The sequence below is a fragment of the Gymnoscopelus microlampas genome (genome assembly GCF_963454915.1).
Source record: "Gymnoscopelus microlampas genome assembly, chromosome: 14".
Lineage (NCBI taxonomy): Eukaryota > Metazoa > Chordata > Actinopteri > Myctophiformes > Myctophidae > Gymnoscopelus > Gymnoscopelus microlampas.
The window spans coordinates 51155898-51178150 of NC_139951.1; the positions used below are offsets into that span (position 1 = coordinate 51155898).

General features: G+C 43.8%; 1 protein-coding gene across 1 annotated transcript in view; it reads right to left on the reverse strand.

The window, feature by feature from the left end:
- Nucleotides 1–14599: 14599 nt before the first annotated feature.
- jakmip3 (Janus kinase and microtubule interacting protein 3) overlaps nucleotides 14600–22253 on the reverse strand; it is a gene marked incomplete at both ends in the record, with an annotated part of 41518 nt that continues 33864 nt past the window's right edge. Inside the window, 3 exons of the mRNA XM_084077629.1 lie at nucleotides 14600–14650; nucleotides 15095–15160; nucleotides 20275–20517. Of these exons, the coding sequence (XP_083933755.1) occupies nucleotides 14600–14650; nucleotides 15095–15160; nucleotides 20275–20517 (360 nt within the window). The remainder of the gene's footprint in view (nucleotides 14651–15094; nucleotides 15161–20274; nucleotides 20518–22253) is intronic.

The following is a 22253-nucleotide window of genomic DNA, read 5'->3' on the forward strand; positions in this document are numbered from 1 at the left end:
CAGATGTGATGCTGCCCATTCTCACCACCTGATGTCGGTTGGACAAGAAGTCCTGTATTCACACATGCTTGGGTGTAGCCCTAGGTCTCTGAGCTTTTTGTCAAGTATTGCTGGGACAATGGTGTTGAATGCTGAGCTGTAGTCCACGAACAGCATACGTACATATTTGTCCTTCAGCAGCTTGTTGTCCATGTGCGAGAGGACGGTGTGGAAAGCCATGGCAATAGCGTCGTCGGTGGATCTGTTTTTGCGGTATGCATACTGCCACGGGTCCAGTGAGGCAGGTAGCGTGGAGCTGATGTATTCCCTCACCAGTTACTCGAAGCACTTGCTGACGATCGGTGTGAGAGCGACAGCTCTCCAGTCATTCAGGCATGTCACTCTGGCCTTTTTGGGAATGGGCACAATGGTTGACATTTTGAACCCTGCAGGGACCACAGCCTGGGATAGGGAGAGGTTAAAGATGTCAGCGAAGACACCCGCCAGCTGGTCTGCACATGCCTTAAGGACCCGGCCTGGAATCCCATCAGGTCCGGCTGCCTTTTGGATGTTGACCCGTGCGAAGGCTGTACGCACTTCTCTCTCCGAGATGGTTAGAGGGTTCTCCTCTGCTGGTGCTGCTGATGGCCTCGCGTGGCTGCCGCGGTTGGAGCTGATCTCGAACCGGCCGTAGAAAGTGTTCCGTTCGTTGGGGAGGGAGGCAGGCGGGTTCACCTCGCTTCTGGTTCTTGTTTTGCAGTCTGTCAAGGTGTGTACCGCCTGCCACGTGCTCCTGATGTCGCCATTGCTGAGTTGGTCTTGCATCTTTTCAGTGTAGGCCTTTTTCGCCTTCCTGATGGCGCTGTTTAGGGCCGCACGCGTCGTGTTGCGCGTTTCCACGTCGCCAGATTTGAAACCAGCATCCCGTGCATGCAGATGTACACGTACTCCGCTGTCTATCCATGGTTTCTGATTGGGATAGATCCGAACTGTCTTTTTTGGGACTATGTCGTCTAAGCACTTACTGATAAAGCCAGTGACTGAGTCTGAGAGTTTATTGATATTATTCCCAGCGGCGTTTTTAAACATCTCCCAGTCAGTCTGGTAGAAGCAGGATTGTAGCAGAGCGTCTGTGTCCTCAGACCAGATTCGGATCTCCTTCTCAACGACCGGCTCCCTTTTTAGCCTCTGTTTGTAGGCAGGTAGCAGCTGGATGGCGTAGTGGTCAGAGCTTCCTAGCGGTGGGCGGCGGAGAGCTTTGCATCCATCCTTGAAAGGCGTGTAGCAGTGGTCAAGAATATTGTCACCGCGGGTACTGCAGGTGACATGCTGGTGGAATTTGGAAAAGGCCTTTTTTAGGTCTGTCCGGTTGAAGTCGCCTAGGCAGATGACTGCGCAGTCCGGGTGACGATTCTCTTGTGCACTGATAGCCTGGTGTAATGCCCTCATAGCTGTGTCCTTATTAGCTCCAGGATGAATGTAAACAACAGCTAAAATCACAATGCTGAAGTCACGTGGTAGGTAGAAAGGACGGCAGGCTATGATTAAAAGTTCAAGGTCTGGTGAGCAGTGGCTATCCAGGATTTTAACATCTTTGCACCAGTTGTTGTTGATCAGGGCACAAAGTCGCCCCCCCCACGTTGCTTACCGCTCAGTACACTATGTCTAAACCTAACCTTATTCCTAACCTTACCCTCAGTAAAACTATATCTAAACCTAACCTTATTCCTAAACCTACCCTCAGTAAAACTATGTCTAAACCTAACCTTATTCCTAACCTTAACTTCAGTAAAACTATGTCTAAACCTAACCTTATTCCTAACCTTACCCTCAGTAAAACTATGTCTAAACCTAACCTTATTCCTAAACCTACCCTCAGTAAAACTATGTCTAAACCTAACCTTATTCCTAAACCTACCCTCAGTAAAACTATGTCTAAACCTAACCTTATTCCTAACCTTAAAGGAGACACACCATGAATTAAAAAAATATATTTGATATTCAATATCATATGGTGTATGTCCCTCAAACCATTTTCAAAAGGTTTGAGCCTAAATCAACACTAAGATATACTCACCCCGAGTCAATTCTCTCAGGCTTATAAAGCACTTTCAGCTGCAATACCAAAACATCCTGTTGGGCAGAGGGGTGCTACGGAGCAATTCTGTCTTCTGGGCAGAAAGTTTGGTGATGTAAGCAAACATGCCCATTCTGAGATGGCCTGTTCAGACACGCCCATTCTGAAAATCTCTGAAATGAGAATGAATGACTCAATGTTAAAAAAAAATATTTTTTGGGGTACAAGAGACACTGGGGAGCCAAAAAAATACCAAATAAATAAAAAAAAGTGAAATTCATGGTGTGTCTCCTTTAACTTCAGTAAAACTATGTCTAAACCTAACCTTATTCCTAACCTTACCCTCAGTAAAACTATGTCTAAACCTAACCTTATTCCTAACCTTACCCTCAGTAAAACTATGTCTAAACCTAACCTTATTCCTAACCTTAACCTCAGTAAAACCATGTCTAAACCTAACCTTATTCCTAACCTTAACCTCAGTAAAACCATGTCTAAACCTAACCTTAACCTCAGTAAAACCATGTCTAAACCTAACCTTATTCCTAACCTTAACTTCAATAAAACTATGTCTAAACCTAACCTTATTCCTAACCTTAACCTCAGTAAAACTATGTCTAAACCTAACCTTATTCCTAACCTTACCCTCAGTAAAACTATGTCTAAACCTAACCTTATTCCTAACCTTAACCTCAGTAAAAACTATGTCTAAACCTAACCTTATTCCTAACCTTAACCTCAGTAAAACTATGTCTAAACCTAACCTTATTCCTAACCTTAACCTTAGTAAAACTATGTCTAAACCTAACCTTATTCCTAACCTTAACCTCAGTAAAACTATGTCTAAACCTAACCTTATTCCTTACCTTAACCTCAGTAAAACTATGTCTAAACCTAATCTTATTCCTAACCTTAACTTCAATAAAACTATGTCTAAACCTAACCTTATTCCTTACCTTAACCTCAGTAAAACTATGTCTAAACCTAACCTTATTCCTAACCTTACCCTCAGTAAAACTATGTCTAAACCTAACCTTATTCCTAACCTTAACCTCAGTAAAACTATGTCTAAACCTAACCTTATTCCTAACCTTAACCTCAGTAAAACTATGTCTAAACCTAACCTTATTCCTAACCTTAACCTCAGTAAAACTATGTCTAAACCTAACCTTATTCCTAACCTTAACTTCAGTAAAACTATGTCTAAACCTAACCTTATTCCTAACCTTAACCTCAGTAAAACTATGTCTAAACCTAACCTTATTCCTAACCTTAACCTCAGTAAAACTATGTCTAAATCTAACCTTATTCCTAACTTTAACCTCAGTAAAACTATGTCTAAACCTAACCTTATTCCTAACCTTAACTTCAGTAAAACTATGTCTAAACCTAACCTTATTCCTAACCTTAACTTCAGTAAAACTATGTCTAAACCTAACCTTATTCCTAACCTTATCCTCAGTAAAACTATTGGTGCTGATATAGGGGAAGAAAACACCCCCTCAGTCTTATAGAGAGAAATGTTTGGCCTCGTGTAACATCCTTCGACACGGGTGTATGTTTGTGGAACAAACTTTTCCTAGTCGGTGTGGCTCGCTTTTAGCCAAGATCCGAGTAGGATTAGGGGCTTCTACAAACCGCAAGAGCAGTGAACACTCCACCCAGAGCCCTGAAACCTCTACGGCACCAGTCTCCTGCAAGATGGCGGCAGCAGTTGGGCGCGGGCTGCCAGCTTCTCTGGCCGTACTAAGCCTGAAGTGTACCGAACAACCGATAACAAGGTGATTGTGGAAGATGAACTATTGAACTTCCTTGTCATTAAAATGAAAACTTTGAACCATGATGATATTGTCTTGCTGGCCTCCACTAACTTCACATCTGAGTGGATTGAAGCCTCGAAGAAGACACTGTTTGAGCTGTGTCCACAAACGGTGCAGCGCTGTGTTGCACACAAAGGAGCACAGAAGGATGCTAACAACATAAAAACATGCTTGAAGGTTCTAAATGAATGTGGGGAGAATATACCTAGGTTTGTATCCCACTACTTGGATGACCTCCCACCAGTATCATATGATCACATTGATGTGTCAGCATTGCTGGGGAGGATGGAACAGCTGAATAAAGATATGAGGAGTGTGAAAAAAACGCTCGAAGCTCAAACAGTTGCCTGTGAGGGGCTACGGGCGACGACCACGGCCATCGACGACCGTGTGGCAGTCATCGAGAGATCCAGTGGACCGACCAGAGTGGACCCAGGAGCTGGGTACGTGAGGCCAGGCAAGAGAGCGCGGCCAGCAGCGGAGAACGCCGACCAGGAGGAAACAGAGGCGGGAGGAGGCTCCAGCAGCTCAGCGGGAGTCGAGTCCACTCCTCTGGCACCTAAATCTCCTCTATGGTCCCGGGTCGTGAAGGCAGGACACCGACGCAACAAGGCGACACCTGAGCAAAAGCCAGCTGCACGTCAACGTGGACCACAAGCACCACAGAAACGGGAGAGGAAGAAGGCGACGGGTATTGTTGGAACTGGCCCAGGGAGGGCTGATATACTCGTTGTAAACACGAAGATGGTGAGTGTGTTTTCCACTAAGTTTGCCCCTCAACTGGAAGCTAACATGCTTGCTGTCTACCTGAAAGAGAAACTTGACCGAGCAGTTACTTGTAGGAAGATTGAGTCGCTCCATCAGAGCAGATTCAGCTCATTTCATATCACTGCTGAATGTAAAGAAGTGGCTGAAATGTATGACCCAGCACTGTGGCCTGAAAGGCATATATGTCAGACGCTATTATGAGCCAAGACGGCCAGCTACCAGTAGGTTGCTTGGGGGTGATAGCACAGTTACAAATAATGTGATGGCTCCTGTCTCATCTGTGGATGAAAATGCCCGTACCACATAAACAGTATGATGCGGGTGGTGTCTTATAACACGCGGGGCCTACGTGTGGGGCACAGTGCTGGGGACAAAGCGAGGCGACTGGTTGTTGATAAACTGTTGGAGGAAAGTGACATTCTATGCTTGCAAGAGACATGGTTACCTAAACAAGACCTGGAAAGGCTGAATTCACTACATGCCAATTTTCATGGTGTAGGAGAATCTACTATTGATCTTAGTGATAGAATAGCACATGGGAGAATACCAGGGGGTGTGGCAATTCTCTGGAACAGTAAATATGATCCTCTGGTTACAGTGGTAAGACTAGATGTCAACTGGGCCATTGGTATAGAGATCAAGTATGAAAATAGGTCATTTATTATTGTAAACGTGTACACACCATATGAATCATATCAAAATGAAGATGAATATCGCAATAGAATGGCATTTGTTAATGCATTCATCAAGGAAAATGCCACAACCTGAGTCCTATAAAAGTCCTATAAATTACATTCAGGGCTATATCATATATCAGTAAGTATGATGAATATTTGCATTATTCTTTGGCCGGTTGTGTTATTTGTTCAGAGACATAAGAATGACTATGTTGCAGTGGAATCAGCTGATGTCTTACTCTAGCCGTATGTAAGAAATTGATGTCATTTTTGAGTTTTGAGAGTCATGTAGTTGACCTGAATGCTGATATATCAGATGATAAATCATTGAGAGTCATGTAGTTGACCTGAATGCTGATATATCAGATGATAAATCATTGAGAGTCATGTAGTTGACCTGAATGCTGATATATCAGATGTAGATGTAGATGTAGATCAGATGAGAGTCATGTAGTTGACCTGAATGCTGATATATCAGATGATAAATCATTGTTTGGTAAATGTTTACTGCAATTCTGTAATGATAATAACCTTATATTGTCAAGTAAATCTCTATTACCTGAGAAAAGCTATACATATATCAGTGAGGCATGGCATACTGTGTCATGGTTAGATCACTGTATATGCACAGCTGATGCACACGCTTCCCTGGATAACATAAATATATGCTATGATCTGGCCACTACAGACCATATCCCGATAGTAATGACCCTAAATGTTGAAAATATACCAGTTCTATCTGTGGATGACAGTAAAACATACACAGGGAGGCTGGATTGGACTAAACTAAGTGAGCAGGATATTAATCACTATACCTCACTCACAGACAAATCATTAGACTCTGTTGTTCTTCCAAGGGAAGCCATGCAGTGCAGTGACACTGTAGTATATTAGAATAAGCATATAGTCTTGTAATGAACACACATGAGGAACCCACATGGTCTGAGTTGAACCACACAAAGAACATACCTACAGACCCAGAGACTCTCCTCCCCCGCAGGATGCCACACACAGAAAATCACTGATCACTTGTTAATGAGGAACAGGCATTTAAACAGCACATGGTCCTTGTACTTACTTACATACATCCATACATAATATCATATATCAATATACACTAATGCACTAGTACTTATATTGTAATGCACTTACATTACAATATAACTAGGCATACTACTACTGAAGGTTTAATAGACACAGTCCATTGATTACTAGTTTGCCTAGCAAGGCATTCCTGATTAGGCACAGAAACCTTAAACCCTTCCATAAGATAAAGGCCCATTCTCTTAGGAGGTCCAGATGGCCAGTATCTCCTGGGGTCATCTGACCTTAGTTGACCAATATATTGTTCTAACCAACTCTCACAATAGACTCACACACACACCAAACTACTTAATCTAGCACATACACATTTACACACATAGTCTAACACACACACCTACGTGCACACTGAAGTACATCCAAACATGCCTATACATACACACAGGACACACCCCCTTTAGACATCTGGATCAGAACACATACACCTCGTGCACAAACCTATAGAAAACAGCGTGCATGTGCATACACACAGGGTATAAATATGTTCTCTAAAGTTGAATTCTGTCTCTTTCCTGCTGAAGCTGCGATGTGATGTTAACTCTTTACTCTCCTTGAATAAAGTAACCAAGTAGAAGCCATGCCTGGACTCCTTCATTCTCCTTAAACAAGGGCAAATAGTCTCACAGATTAATGCATTTTACCACAACACTAACTGTAAAAATGTGCAACATGGTAGAGATTTATGTTCAACTTATGATCTTATCATTAATGTTCTAAATGACTCAGGTAAAGGTCTTTATAAGGGAAAGAAAAAAGAGTTTGGTATAAAACCTGGTTGGAATGAACATGTGACTGAGCTACACACTGCTGCTAGAGCTGCTCTTAAAGTATGGTCAGAATCAGGCAGGCCAAGACATGGGTCTGTGTTTGAACAGAAAAAGGCCACGAATGCCAAATATAAGTATGCTGTCCGGTTCATTAAAAAGAATGAGGACACAATGAGGGCTGACTCACTTGCCAGAAAGCTGCGAAACAACAGTTGTTTTGACTTCTGGCAAGAGGTCAAAACTATAAATAGTAGTAAAACTCCTTTACCTTCTTCCATTGAAGGAGTGTGTGGGCCAGGCAATATTGTGGCGGAAACACTACTACGAGTTGTTCAACTGTGTTAAGAGTGACCCTTTTGTGGTGGAAAAAGTTGACCCCACTGAAAATGTGACAGTTAGAGCTGAGGAAGTTTACAACACTATAATGAAGCTAGAAAATAACAAAGCTTGTGGCCTGGATAACATCTCAGCTGAACACTTAAAACATGCCAGTCTTAAGCTTGCTCCGTTACTTGCTCTATGTATTACTGGATTCCTGTTTCATGTCTTACCAGATTCCATGTTATCTGTGCTGCTAGTGCCAGTTATCAAGGACAAAGTTGGGAAAATAAATAGCATTGATAATTACAGACCTATTGCTCTAGCTAGCATTCTATCCAAGGTAATTGAGAAAATCCTGCTGGACAGATTGGACAGGTATATTACCACAGCAGACAACCAATTTGGTTTTAAAAAGAAACATGGTACGGATATGTGTATTTTTGCTTTAAAGGCCATTGTAGCAAAATATAGAAGCCATAATAATGTTTTTGTGTTTTATTGATGCTTCAAGAGCATTTGATAGATTGAACCACTTCAAATGATTTGACAAAATGTGCCAAAGAGGGGTACCCATGTACATTATAAGGATTCTAGCCTTTTGGTATGCACACCAGACTATGCAGGTGAAGTGGGGCAATACTGTGTCTGAACATTTCTATGTAAGTAATGGGGTTAAAGGGTAAGACCACTTTGGTAGAGGTTTGGGTTGTGTATTTACCTTGCCATGATGTAACTCCAAAGGTGGACAAGAAATGAAAAATAATTGCTCCATTGATTAGAAATTGATAATTCAAAATATGCTCCTCATTGACTTACATTGTACGGTAAAACAGATCTCAAAGTCACTCTTTTAGCATGTAAACAAACGCAAACAAAGCTGATTCAGACAATATAGAACCTCACCAAACCCAGTACTGTTTTGTTTTTTTATAAAAATGTTAATTTCCTGTTGATTTTGCTATTTTATTAAGAAGAAAACCTGGACTGGATTTGCGGATCCGGATCCGGATCTTCAAATAGTAAAATCAGCAGGAAGTTAATATTTTTATTTTAAAAAAAAACAGTACTGGGTTTGGTGATGTTCTATACTGTCTGAATCAACTTTGTTCGTGTTCGTTTACGTGCTTAAAGAGTGACTTTGAGAGCTGTTTTACCGTACAATGTAAGTCAATGAGGAGCAAATTTTGAATTAGCAATTTCTAATCAATGGAGCAATTATTTTTCATTTCTTGTCCACCTTTGGAGTTACATCATGGCAAGGTAAATACACAACCCAAACCTCTACCAAAGTGGTCTTACCCTTTAAGCAAGGGGGGATTTTATCTCCTCTATTGTTTAATTTATACATGGATGATCTGTCTAGGAATCTGAACCTGTGTAATACTGGATGTGTCATAGGTGATACTGTTGTCAACCACCTTATGTATGCGGATGATTTAATTATCTTCTCCCCGTACAGTGCAGGCTTACAACAGCTTCTGAGGGTCTGTTCCCAGTATGACATTGAATTTAATATTAAGTATAATGCTAAAAAGAGTAGCATTATGATAGTGCGAAGTAAAGAGGATAAAAAGGCTGTATTCCCAAATTTTATTCTCAGTAGCAACATACTATCTGTGTGCAGTGAGATTAAGTACCTAGGTCACTGTATCTCTGATGATCTCACAGACGATAAAGACATCCATAGACAACGATGTAAACTGTATATGCCCAGGCAAACATACTAATGAGAAAATTTCACAAATGCTCTGTACATGTCAAGGTCTCACTGTTTAAAGCCTTTTGTGCACCCTTGTATACGGCTCACCTATGGAGTAATTACAAGGTTAGTAGCATGCAAAAACTCAAAGTAGCATACAATGATGCTCTAAGGTTGCTGGTGAGGGTACCAAGATGGCACAGTGCCAGTCAGCTGTTTGTTAACTTGGGGGAACCTACCTGTCAAGCCCTGTTAAGAAACTTAATGTACAAATTCATATGTCGTATTGAAGAGTCTGACAATCATGTAATTAAGATTTTAATTAACCCTACCAAGAGTTCTACACGGTTCTCCTCCATGATATGGAGTCATTGGCGCAACAGCCTTTACAGACTGTGAGCAGCTGCAGATGGACTGTTTTTGTTTTATGTTTTGCATTGTTTTATCTCTTTGCTTTTTATAGTTTTAAGCACTGTGTATGTGTCATGTCATACTGTTCTTATGGACCCTGAGTCTGAAATAAAGGTTGAATTGAAATATGTCTAAACCTAACCTTATTCCTAAGCTTAACCTCACCATAGCTGGGTGTACCATTGAAAAGAGAGAACCAAGCACAAGTCAACAGGCTTTTATTGTATTTGAACTCCTTCTCTGTCCCAGTGGTTCTCAAACCTGTTCATGTCAAGGACCCCCAAATTATATATATTCATATGAATTAATATAGATTTATGTAAATTAATAGATTCATATGAATTAATATAGATTTATGTTAATTAATATATGTTTATATAAATTAATATATATGTTTATATAAATTAATATACATGTATATAAATTCATATATATTTATATACACTAATATGTTTTTGGCTGCTGACCCTCATACAAGATGCGTTAAAATGTTTCAAAAATATTTAAAATTGTTCCGATTCTTTCAAGATTACTTTTTGAAAATAGCATAATCTATGATCTTATATATCTGTATATATATATACATATATATTCTATATTAACTCATTTAGCTGGGGACCCCCGGGGGTCCTCAGGCCACACTTTGAGAACCACTGCTCTACACCTGGGTCACCGTGGTAACCAGATCATCAACATCTGTCACTCAGCCCCTCCATGCTCCTCAGGAGGTAGAGCGGCCCGGCTCCTGGTTCGATCCCCATGGGTCAGTGTCTTCCTGTGTGTGTGTGTGTGTGTGTGTGTGTGTGTGTGTGTGTGTGTGTGTGTGTGTGTGTGTGTGTGTGTGTGTGTGTGTGTGTGTGTGTGTGTGTGTGTGTGTGTGTGTGTGTGATGCACATAGTAAAGTGCTTTTACCTCAGTGTCTCTTCCTCTGATAACATTCATTTATATCTGATAACTTTATGTCAATGTAAATAAATACATGTGGTTCATACCAGAGCCATACAAACACACAGTTATGTCTGTGTCCATGTGGTTCATACCAGAGCCATACAAACACACAGTCACTTCAACCCTCTAGACCAGGGTTCCCCAATAGGTGGCGCGTCGACTCCTGTCATTCTTTTTTTCCCCCCCAATTTAAAAAAAATAAATAAATAAATAATAATAATGATAATAATATTTATATATACATATATATATATATATATATATATATATGTATATATATATATATATATATATATATATATATATATATATATATATATATATACATATATATATATATATATGTATATATATATATGTATATATATATATATATATATATATATATATATATATATATATATATATATATATATATATATATATATATATATATATATATATACATATATATATATATATATATATATATATATATATATATATATACATATATATATATATATATGTATATATATATATATATATAAATAACACTGTATCAAATTTGATTAATTAGAGAAAAAAAAAAAAAAAATGTTGCGCAAAGTGTGGGCACGATTTCGGCGCTCCCTCTGGCCCTCAGCGAGCACCATGCCCCTGGCCCTCAGCGAGCACCATGCCCCTGGCCCTCAGCGAGCACCATGCCCCTGGCCCTCAGCGAGCACCATGCCCCTGGCCCTCAGCGAGCACCATGCCCCTGGCCCTCAGCGAGCACCATGCCCCTGGCCCTCAGCGAGCACCATGCCCCTGGCCCTCAGCGAGCACCATGCCCCTGGCCCTCAGCGAGCACCATGCCCCTGGCCCTCGGGACATTATTTGGCTCTTGGGGAAAAGTAATTGGGGAACCCTGCTCTAGACTTAGTAAACTGGACTTGAGTTGTCTTGTTTCCTGTCTACACCAAATCTCTTCGCCAAAAATTGCCGATCCTCAGCTCACAATGCGTCACATTGCCACGCGCTGTGAGCTTGTAGATCTGCTACTTTGTGGCTAATGTTCCCTCCAGAATATGGATGCTGAGGTCCAAGTGGTTTAGTGTCAGGGTCCGTGTTGGTCAGTCCACACTGTGAAGTTAGTTTAGTGTTGGTCAGTCCACACTGTGAAGTTAGTTTAGTGTTGGTCAGTCCACACTGTGAAGTTAGTTTAGTGTTGGTCAGTCCACACTGTGAAGTTAGTTTAGTGTTGGTCAGTCCACACTGTGAAGTTAGTTTAGTGTTGGTCAGTCCACACTGTGAAGTTAGTTTAGTGTTGGTCAGTCCACACTGTGAAGTTAGTTTAGTGTTGGTCAGTCCACACTGTGAAGTTAGTTTAGTGTTGGTCAGTCCACACTGTGAAGTTAGTTTAGTGTTGGTCAGTCCACACTGTGAAGTTAGTTTAGTGTTGGTCAGTCCACACTGTGAAGTTAGTTTAGTGTTGGTCAGTCCACACTGTGAAGTTAGTTTAGTGTTGGTCAGTCCACACTGTGAAGTTAGTTTAGTGTTGGGGTCCACACTGTGAAGTTAGTTTAGTGTTGGGGTCCACACTGTGAAGTTAGTTTAGTGTTGGTCAGTCCACACTGTGAAGTTAGTTTAGTGTTGGGGTCCACACTGTGAAGTTAGTTTAGTGTTGGTCAGTCCACACTGTGAAGTTAGTTTAGTGTTGGTCAGTCCACACTGTGAAGTTAGTTTAGTGTTGGTCAGTCCACACTGTGAAGTTAGTTTAGTGTTGGTCAGTCCACACTGTGAAGTTAGTTTAGTGTTGGGGTCCACACTGTAAAGTTAGTTTAGTGTTGGGGTCCACACTGTGAAGTTAGTTTAGTGTTGGGGTCCACACTGTAAAGTTAGCTTAGTGTTGGGGTCCACACTGTAAAGTTAGCTTAGTGTTGGGGTCCACACTGTAAAGTTAGCACCACAGATTTATTTTCTCCACAACATGGACTCCATGTGAACTTTGACCTTTTGAACAATACTCTCTTCCTTAGTTTTGAACCACGCTGTTGCATCACCGCCAAGGATGTGACATCACTCCACTCAGGAAGTGACATCACACAAGGATGTGACATCACTCCACTCAGGAAGTGACATCACACAAGGATGTGACATCACTCCACTCAGGATGTGACATCACACAAGGATGTGACATCACTCCACTCAGGCCCCCGGTCCACCGTCCCATTGGCTGAGCTGGCTGTCAGTCTGTCTCGGTTTAGGAGCAGGGTGAGCTGGGATCATGTGACCCGTTCTCCTGACTGGGACGGTTGCTGGTTCCATTCCCGCCGGGCTCAGGAGGCAGAGAGGCTGCAGGAGACAAACATCATGAAGAAGACATGTTGAGTTCTATTAACTCAGGAGACAAACATCATGAAGAAGACATGTTGAGTTCTATTAACTCAGGAGACAAACATCATGAAGAAGACATGTTGAGTTCTATTAACTCAGGAGACAAACATCATGAAGAAGACATGTTGAGTTCTATTAACTCATTGACTGCCTTTGACGAGTAATACTATACTCGTCCTTTCACCCAAGGCTCACATGCACCGCCATTGATGAGTCACTCGTTCTGTTGGTACGGATGGCTTCACATTGCAGTGTTCCGTACCCGAGTATGCAGCAATCGGACCCGAGACTACCTCCCCAACGTTCACACTGTCACAGAGACTACCTCCCCAACGTTCACACTGTCACAGAGACTACCTCTCCAACGTTCACACTGTCACAGAGACTACCTCCCCAACGTTCACACTGTCACAGAGACTACCTCCCCAACGTTCACACTGTCACAGAGACTACCTCTCCAACGTTCACACTGTCACAGAGACTACCTCTCCAACGTTCACACTGTCACAGAGACTACCTCTCCAACGTTCACACTGTCACAGAGACTACCTCCCCAACGTTCACACTATCACAGAGACTACCTCTCCAACGTTCACACTGTCACAGAGACTACCTCCCCAACGTTCACACTATCACAGAGACTACCTCCCCAACGTTCACACTATCACAGAGACTACCTCCCCAACGTTCACACTGTCACAGAGACTACCTCCCCAACGTTCACACTATCACAGAGACTACCTCTCCAACGTTCACACTGTCACAGAGACTACCTCCCCAACGTTCACACTATCACAGAGACTACCTCCCCAACGTTCACACTATCACAGAGACTACCTCTCCAACGTTCACACTGTCACAGAGACTACCTCCCCAACGTTCACACTATCACAGAGACTACCTCCCCAACGTTCACACTGTCACAGAGACTACCTCTCCAACGTTCACACTGTCACAGAGACTACCTCCCCAACGTTCACACTATCACAGAGACTACCTCCCCAACGTTCACACTATCACAGAGACTACCTCCCCAACGTTCACACTGTCACAGAGACTACCTCTCCAACGTTCACACCATCACAGAGACTACCTCCCCAACGTTCACACTATCACAGAGACTACCTCTCCAACGTTCACACTGTCACAGAGACTACCTCTCCAACGTTCACACTGTCACAGAGACTACCTCCCCAACGTTCACACTGTCACAGAGACTACCTCCCCAACGTTCACACTATCACAGAGACTACCTCCCCAACGTTCACACTGTCACAGAGACTACCTCCCCAACGTTCACACTGTCACAGAGACTACCTCCCCAACGTTCACACTGTCACAGAGACTACCTCTCCAACGTTCACACTGTCACAGAGACTACCTCTCCAACGTTCACACTGTCACAGAGACTACCTCCCCAACGTTCACACTGTCACAACATCTGCCAAGTGGTCCAGGGTCTGAATCCGCCCTAACATGCAAACAAGGTCCACTGGGCTTATGTAATTCATCTTTAATAAGAGTACAGTATATTCATATTTATGTGATTCAGCTTTAATAAGAGTACAGTATATTCATATTTAGTATCATGTGACATAAGCAATGTGATTGTGATGGTTTGTACAAACTGTTAGTAAACAAACACGGTTGCTAAGCAACTCACCACGTTGTCTCTAGGACCACAGGATGAAGGCCAGAGAGAAGAATAAAAACAAAAATAAAAACTGAAAGAGAAGAAGAACAAACAGTTAGTGTGTGTGTGTGTGTGTGTGTGTGTGTGTGTGTGTGTGTGTGTGTGTGTGTGTGTGTGTGCGTGCGTGCGTGCGTGCGTGCGTGCGTGCGTGCGTGCGTGCGTGCGTGCGTGCGTGCGTGCGTGCGTGCGTGTGTGTCAGGACCCTGACTGAAAACCTAACCTAATCTGAAACCCTCACAAGGTCCCGAGGGAGAGCACACTTTAAGAAGCGATGAGCTGAATATAACCCCTTGGGCATTATTAGTATTATCCACCCCCCCCACACACTCACACACTGATCATAAATTATTATTATCTACAGTGTAATAATAACATTAATGTATATGAATGTGATAGTATGATGTAAACACATTATCTGTGATCATTTTATTATTCATATATTGAGATGATTCATGATAATATATCAAATCTGTACCTTCTCTTCCAGCTCTTTGATCTGTCGCTTCTGTGCTTCAATCCACTCCTCTAACTCCTTGTTCCTCTGTAACACACACACACACACACACACACACACACACACGCACACACACGCACACACACACACACACGCACACGCACACGCACACACACAGTAACTACAGGGGGTCCGGGACCTCTAGGGGACCCTCAGAGCAGACGCGTCGCTAGGTCTCTACTAGGTCGGGGGCTTAGCCCCGCAGGCAACGGGCACATGCACGCGCGCACAGCGCGCGTGCATGTGCCCCTCCTCCCGCGCGCGATTTTTTTCGCGGATTTCGCGGATTAGGGTGCTTTTCCCCCCGTTTTTTGTTACTTTATTTCGGTTTTAGGGTTAGGGGTAGGGTTAGTTGAGGTTACTTGAGGCAATTTCAGGTAGAACAGGCCACTTAATAGCCCTGTGCTAAGTGGCTGGGTGGGGCAGCACAGCTCCAAGGATTTAAAAGTCAGGCTGCTATAGTTTCACCTCAGTGTGCGTTTCAACATCTGGAGTGAACATAGCTCCTGGCTGCTGGGTAGTGAGTATAGCATATTTCTTATCTAGCAAGTTACTAGCAGTGTAGTTTAAGTGCTTTGTTACTGGTGCTGTATTCTCAGCTTGTGTTAGTCTGTAGTTTCTATTTTTGTATTTGTGCTATAAGCTGTAGGCCATTGATACTCTGTGTGTGCCTCACAGAGCACTTGAGGCAATTTCAGGTAGAACAGGCCACTTAATAGCCCTATGCTAAGTGGCTGGGTGGGGCAGCACTCCCCGGCAGACAATTAGCAATCAAGCTAAGTGGTTTTAAACCAGCGCTGAAAGCGGCAGCTTGCAAAGCGGCCAGCCGAACGAAGGCTAGACGAACAAAGGCAGCTGCAAAGGCAGCTGCAAAGGCAGCTGCAAAGGCAGCTGCAGGCGACTTTGTCAAAGCGCGACTTAGTCAATGTAAGACCTGGACCATTGAGTGCTTCTTCTAGATATAGTAGTGTGTATATGTTTAGTGATCTACAATGGGCTTTCTTCCTATTCCTGTCCTCTCCTCTTTCTGGCGGTCGCAAAAACACTGGGTTACACCCAGATGTCGCGAGACCGCTAGTCTAATATATCCTACTATTTCAACTCACGTCGAGCAAGTGGTAACAGGGGGGCTCTGGAATTGCCGATCGGCTGTGGTGGAAGGCAAAGCTGCTTTCATCACAGGCTACGCATCCGGGCTCTCCCTTAACTTCCTTGCCCTGACTGAGACCTGGATCCCACCAGAAAACACTGCTACACCCGCGGCTCTGTCAGATGTGTTCTCTTTCTCTCACACTCCCAGAGGCGTGCGGATAGGTGGTGGTGCTGGTCTGATAATTTCCAGAAAATGGAAATACTCTCCTGTCTCACTGTCACAATTCTCTCCTAACTCTTTTGAATATCACATGGTCACGGTTTCTCATCCAGTCAAGCTCACCATTGCAGTTGTTTATCGCCCACCGGGCTCTGCTGGTGGCTTCCTGGAGGAACTCGACCATCTAGTCTCTCACTTCCCGGTCGACGGCTCTGGAATCATCCTTCTGGGTGACTTCAACCTCCCGACCGAGAAGCAGCTAGACCCACTACTGTCGTTTCTCGCCGCCTTCGACCTAGTCCTTTCCCCATCTCCCCCTACCCACGAGAAGGGCAACCAACTGGACCTGATCTTCACCAGAGGCTGCTCTACTGCTAACCTGTCCGTCACTCCTCCTCCCAGTGAAAAGGGTAAGAAACTCTCTGATCACTACCTCATGTCTTACTCTCTCTCTCTCTCCTCCCCCCCCCACAGCCCCTCCCTACCCACATGATTTCCTCACGTCGCAACCTTCGCTCACTATCCTCCTCTGATCTTTCCTCCTCTGTCCTCTCTGCTCTCCCTGCCCCCGAATCCTTTGCTCTACTATCCCCCGATACTGCCACTGATCTTCTTTTCTCTACTCTATCCTCTTCCCTGGACCATCTCTGTCCCCTCACCACCAGGCCTGCACGCCAAACTCCACCCGCACCCTGGTTGTCGGACTCAGTGCGTACTGAGAGACGGAGCCTAAGAGCAGCTGAGCGTAAATGGAGAAATGGCAACCTCCCGGAGGACCTTCTTACCTTCCAATCTCTCCTTTCTACCTTTTCCTCCTCTCTATCAGCTGCTAAAGCTGCTTTCTTCTGCACTAAAATTCAGGCTTCTGCTTCTAACCCTAAAAAACTCTTTGAAACTTTCTCCTCTCTCCTGCAACCACCTCCCCCTCCTCCCTCCTCGTCCCTCGTCCCTGACGATTTCGCCAACTTCTTTGACAAGAAGGTGAACGATATCCGATCCTCATTCCCTCCTCCCCCGGCTGGTGCCCTGCGCACTACCCACACCCGTCCCTCTTCCACCCTCCCCTCTCTAGCTTCATCTACTCCTCTCTCCCCCCCCTCCACCTCTCTATCCCACTTTTCTCCCCTTTCCCCTAACGAGGTCCTTCTCCTTGTTACCTCTAGCCGCCCCACCTCATGCTCTCTGGACCCTGTCCCATCCCCTCTGCTGCAGTCCACTGCACCTGAACTTCTTCCCTTCTTAACCCACCTTATTAACACCTCTCTGACATCTGGTTACTTTCCCTCTACTTTCAAGACTGCCAGAGTCACCCCCCTCCTCAAGAAACCGACACTTGACCCCTCTGAAGTCAAGAACTACAGGCCGGTTTCCCTTCTATCCTTCCTATCTAAAACTCTCGAACGTGCTGTGTTCAAACAACTGTCCTCGTATCTCCACCAGAACAACCTCCTGGACTCCAACCAGTCTGGGTTCAAAGTGGGTCACTCGACAGAGACTGCCCTCCTGGCAGTGGCGGAGTCACTCCATGCCGCTAGAGCGAACTCTCTCTCCTCTGTCCTGATACTCCTGGACCTGTCTGCAGTGTTCGACACAGTGAACCATCAGATCCTCCTCTCCACCCTCGAGGGGATGGGTGTCTCAGGCTCTGCACTCTCCCTGTTTGCATCCTACCTGACGGGTCGCTCCTACCAGGTGAAGCTGGGAGGGTCTGTGTCAGAACCACACAGGCTCACTACTGGGGTTCCCCAAGGCTCGGTTCTGGGTCCTCTTCTCTTCTCTCTCTACACTACATCTCTTGGTGCTGTCATCCGCTCCCATGGCTTTTCCTACCACTGCTATGCCGATGACACCCAGCTGATCCTCTCATTCCCCCCCTCTGACACACACGTGGAGGCACGCATTGCTGCTTGTCTGGCTGACATCTCGGAGTGGATGTCGACGAACCACCTGAAGCTCAACCTGGACAAGACCGAGCTGATGTTCATCCCGGGGAAGGGCTGTCCTCACCGAGACATGGCCATCACCATTGAGAACGCTGTGGTGACGTCAACTCGGACTGCGAAGAATCTGGGTGTGACCCTGGACGATCAACTGTCGTTCTCGGCTAACATCGCATCAGTGACACGGTCCGGCAGATTCCTCCTCTACAACATCAGGAGAATTCGGCCCTTCCTCACGGAGAAGCCAGCCCAGGTGCTCATCCAGGCTCTTGTCATCTCCCGCCTGGACTACTGCAACTCCCTCCTGGCTGGCGCTCCGGCATCTGCCATCAGACCCCTGGAGCTTGTTCAGAAAGCTGCGGCTCGTCTGGTGTTCAACCGCCCCAAGTTCTCTCACACAACTATCCTTCTCCGTTCCCTGCACTGGCTCCCCGTAGCGGCTCGCATTCAGTTTAAAACCCTGGTGCTAGCCTATAGGGCAGCGAAAGGAACAGCTCCCTCTTACCTCCGGGTATTGGTCAATGCCCACAACCCTTCCCGACCACTCCGGTCGGCCACCAAGGGGCGACTGACTCCCCCGCCACTCAACGGTCCTTATGGTCGATCGACACGGTCACGACTTTTTTTCTGTTCTGGCCCCACAGTGGTGGAATGAACTTCCCACTGATGTCAGGACAGCAGAGTCACTGCCCATCTTTCGCCGCAGGCTGAAAACCCACCTCTTCAGGAAACACTACCCTTCCTCTTTGCCTGGCCTACTTGTTGTTAACTAGTTGTACGAATGCTTGTTTTATTGTTGAATTGTTTATTGGATCTTGTTTAGTCAATACAATTATTTGTTTTTAGCTCCTGCTCATTTGACTACTTTGTCTCATCTGTTTAAGGAAATAGGTAGCTGATATATTGCACTTTTACCTTAGCGCTAGGTATGCTCTTGGTTGCTTGTCATTGCAGAAAATGCACTTATAACCTCTGGTGATTAGTAGCTTTCGTTCCCTACCTTTGTTGATTGCACTTATTGTAAGTCGCTTTGGATAAAAGCGTCTGCTAAATGACTGTAATGTAATGTAATGTTAGGTTAGGGTGATAGATATATAATTAAAAAAACAAAAAAAAACTTTTAATTTTTAAATTAAAAAAAAAAAAATATTGGTGGCTTTGGACAAAACATTGGTGGCTATAGCCACCGAAGCCCACCCCTAACGACGCCACTGCCTCAGAGTAACTACAGGGGGTGATGGGGAACATCAGCCTCATTATGAGCTTGTAGATCGGCTATTTTCGGAGAGATGGTGTAGAGAAAAAAGAGCAGACCAAGTACAGAGCCAACAGTGGAGCTGGCTAAACATTGAGGGTTTAAAGGGTTACTTTTATATTGCTATGGATATAATATAATATAACCCTAGGGTAAATATGGATATAATTTAACCCTAGGGTAAATATGGATATAATATAACCCTAGGGTAAATATGGATATAGTATAACCCTAGGGTAAATATGGATATAATATAACCCTAGGGTAAATATGGATATAATATAACCCTAGGGTAAATATGGATATAATATAACCCTAGGGTAAATATGGATATAATTTAACCCTAGGGTAAATATGGATATAATATAACCCTAGGGTAAATATGGATATAATTTAACCCTAGGGTAAATATGGATATAGTATAACCCTAGGGTAAATATGGATATAATTTAACCCTAGGGTAAATATGGATATAATATAACCCTAGGGTAAATATGGGTAAATATGGATATAATTTAACCCTAGGGTAAATATGGATATAATATAACCCTAGGGTAAATATGGATATAATATAACCCTAGGGTAAATATGTATATATTATAACCCTAGGGTAAATATGGATGTAGTATATTACCTGTTGTGCATGCTGCAGCAGGTCCATTCTCTCCCGTAGAATCTGCGAGTCTCTCTCTCTCAGCTCGCCCATAACGACCCTCTTCCATTGGTCCATGGACCTCTTAAGCCCCTCCCTCTCTTCGTCTGTCAGGACGTCAGAGAGGCGTTGTGTTTTCTCTTCCTCCGTTTTCCATCCCTCCATCCGGAAGCTCTCATCGTGACGCACCGCTTCAAACAGCATGGCCTCCAGCTCCAAGATCCTCTGAACACATAGAAACACATGTAGAGAACTACAAACACATGTAGAGAACTACAAACACATGTAGAGAACTACAAACAGCATGTCCTCCAGCTCCAAGATCCTCTGAACGCATAGAAACACATGTAGAGAACTACAAACACATGTAGAGAACTACAAACACATGTAGAGAACTACAAACAGCACGGCCTCCAGTTCCAAGATCCTCTGAACACATAAGCTGAATTCCAATCCCCAAAACTCGGTCACTCGCTCACACTCCTCGCGTCCTCCACTCGTGCCTAAGCCCCGCCCCTGCGAGGGGGAGAGGATTAAATGTGAGGACGGAGTGGTCGACCCGTTGGCCTCACAGGATGGGAACGCACTCTAGCGTAATTTCAAAGCAACGGCAAATTCCACGATCACTTCTGACGTCTCAAACAGCTGGACCAGAGCCGTGGATGAACATATACATGAATAGAATAATATGCAGGTGTAGAATAATAAAGAATATAAGAATAAATGGTAAAATGGTAAATGGTGCATTTATATAGCGCTTCTATCCGAAGCGCTTTACATTGATTGTGCCATTAACCCATTCACACACACATTCATACACCGATGGCGGAGGAAACCATGCAAGGCACCAACCTGCTCATCGGGAGCAATTAGGGGTTCAGCGTCTTGCTCAAGGACACTTCGACACTAACTCAAGGGGAGCGCCCCAGCCCGGGATCGAACTGGGAACCTTGCGGTTTTCCAGTTCACTCTACCCGGCCACTCTACCCCTGAGCCACTGCCTTCATCAATGTGGCTGATGGCCACATTGTTATCTTTATAGTTAACATTGTTGTGCAGTGTGTGTGTGTGTGTGTGTGTGTGTGTGTGTGTGTGTGTGTGTGTGTGTGTGTGTGTGTGTGTGTGTGTGTGTGTGTGTGGGGGGGCCTAGATGTGAGATCAAACCTCTAGTTATTATCATTATTATTATGATTACAACCTAACTAACCAACTAACCCTAACCTTATTATGATTACAACCTAACTAACCAACTAACCCTAACCTTATTATGATTAAAACCTAACTAACCAACTAACCCTAACCTTATTATGATTAAAACCTAACTAACCAACTAACCCTAACCTTATTATGATTACAACCTAACTAACCAACTAACCCTAACCTTATTATGATTAAAACCTAACTAACCAACTAACCTAACCTTATTATGATTAAAACCTAACTAACCAACTAACCCTAACCTTATTATGATTACAACCTAACTAACCAACTAACCTAACCGTATTATGATTACAACCTAACTAACCAACTAACCCTAACCTTATTATGATTACAACCTAACTAACCAACTAACCCTAACCTTATTATGATTAAAACCTAACTAACCAACTAACCCTAACCTTATTATGATTAAAACCTAACTAACCAACTAACCCTAACCTTATTATGATTACAACCTAACTAACCAACTAACCTAACCTTATTATGATTACAACCTAACTAACCAACTAACCCTAACCTTATTATGATTACAACCTAACTAACCAACTAACCCTAACCTTATTATGATTACAACCTAACTAACCAACTAACCCTAACCTTATTATGACTACAGTTACGTTTCTACTGACCTTATGAGCCTGGTCTATATACTGACCTTATGAGTCTGGTCTATACACTGACCTTATGAGTCTGGTCTATACACTGACCTTATGAGCCTGGTCTATACACTGACCTTATGA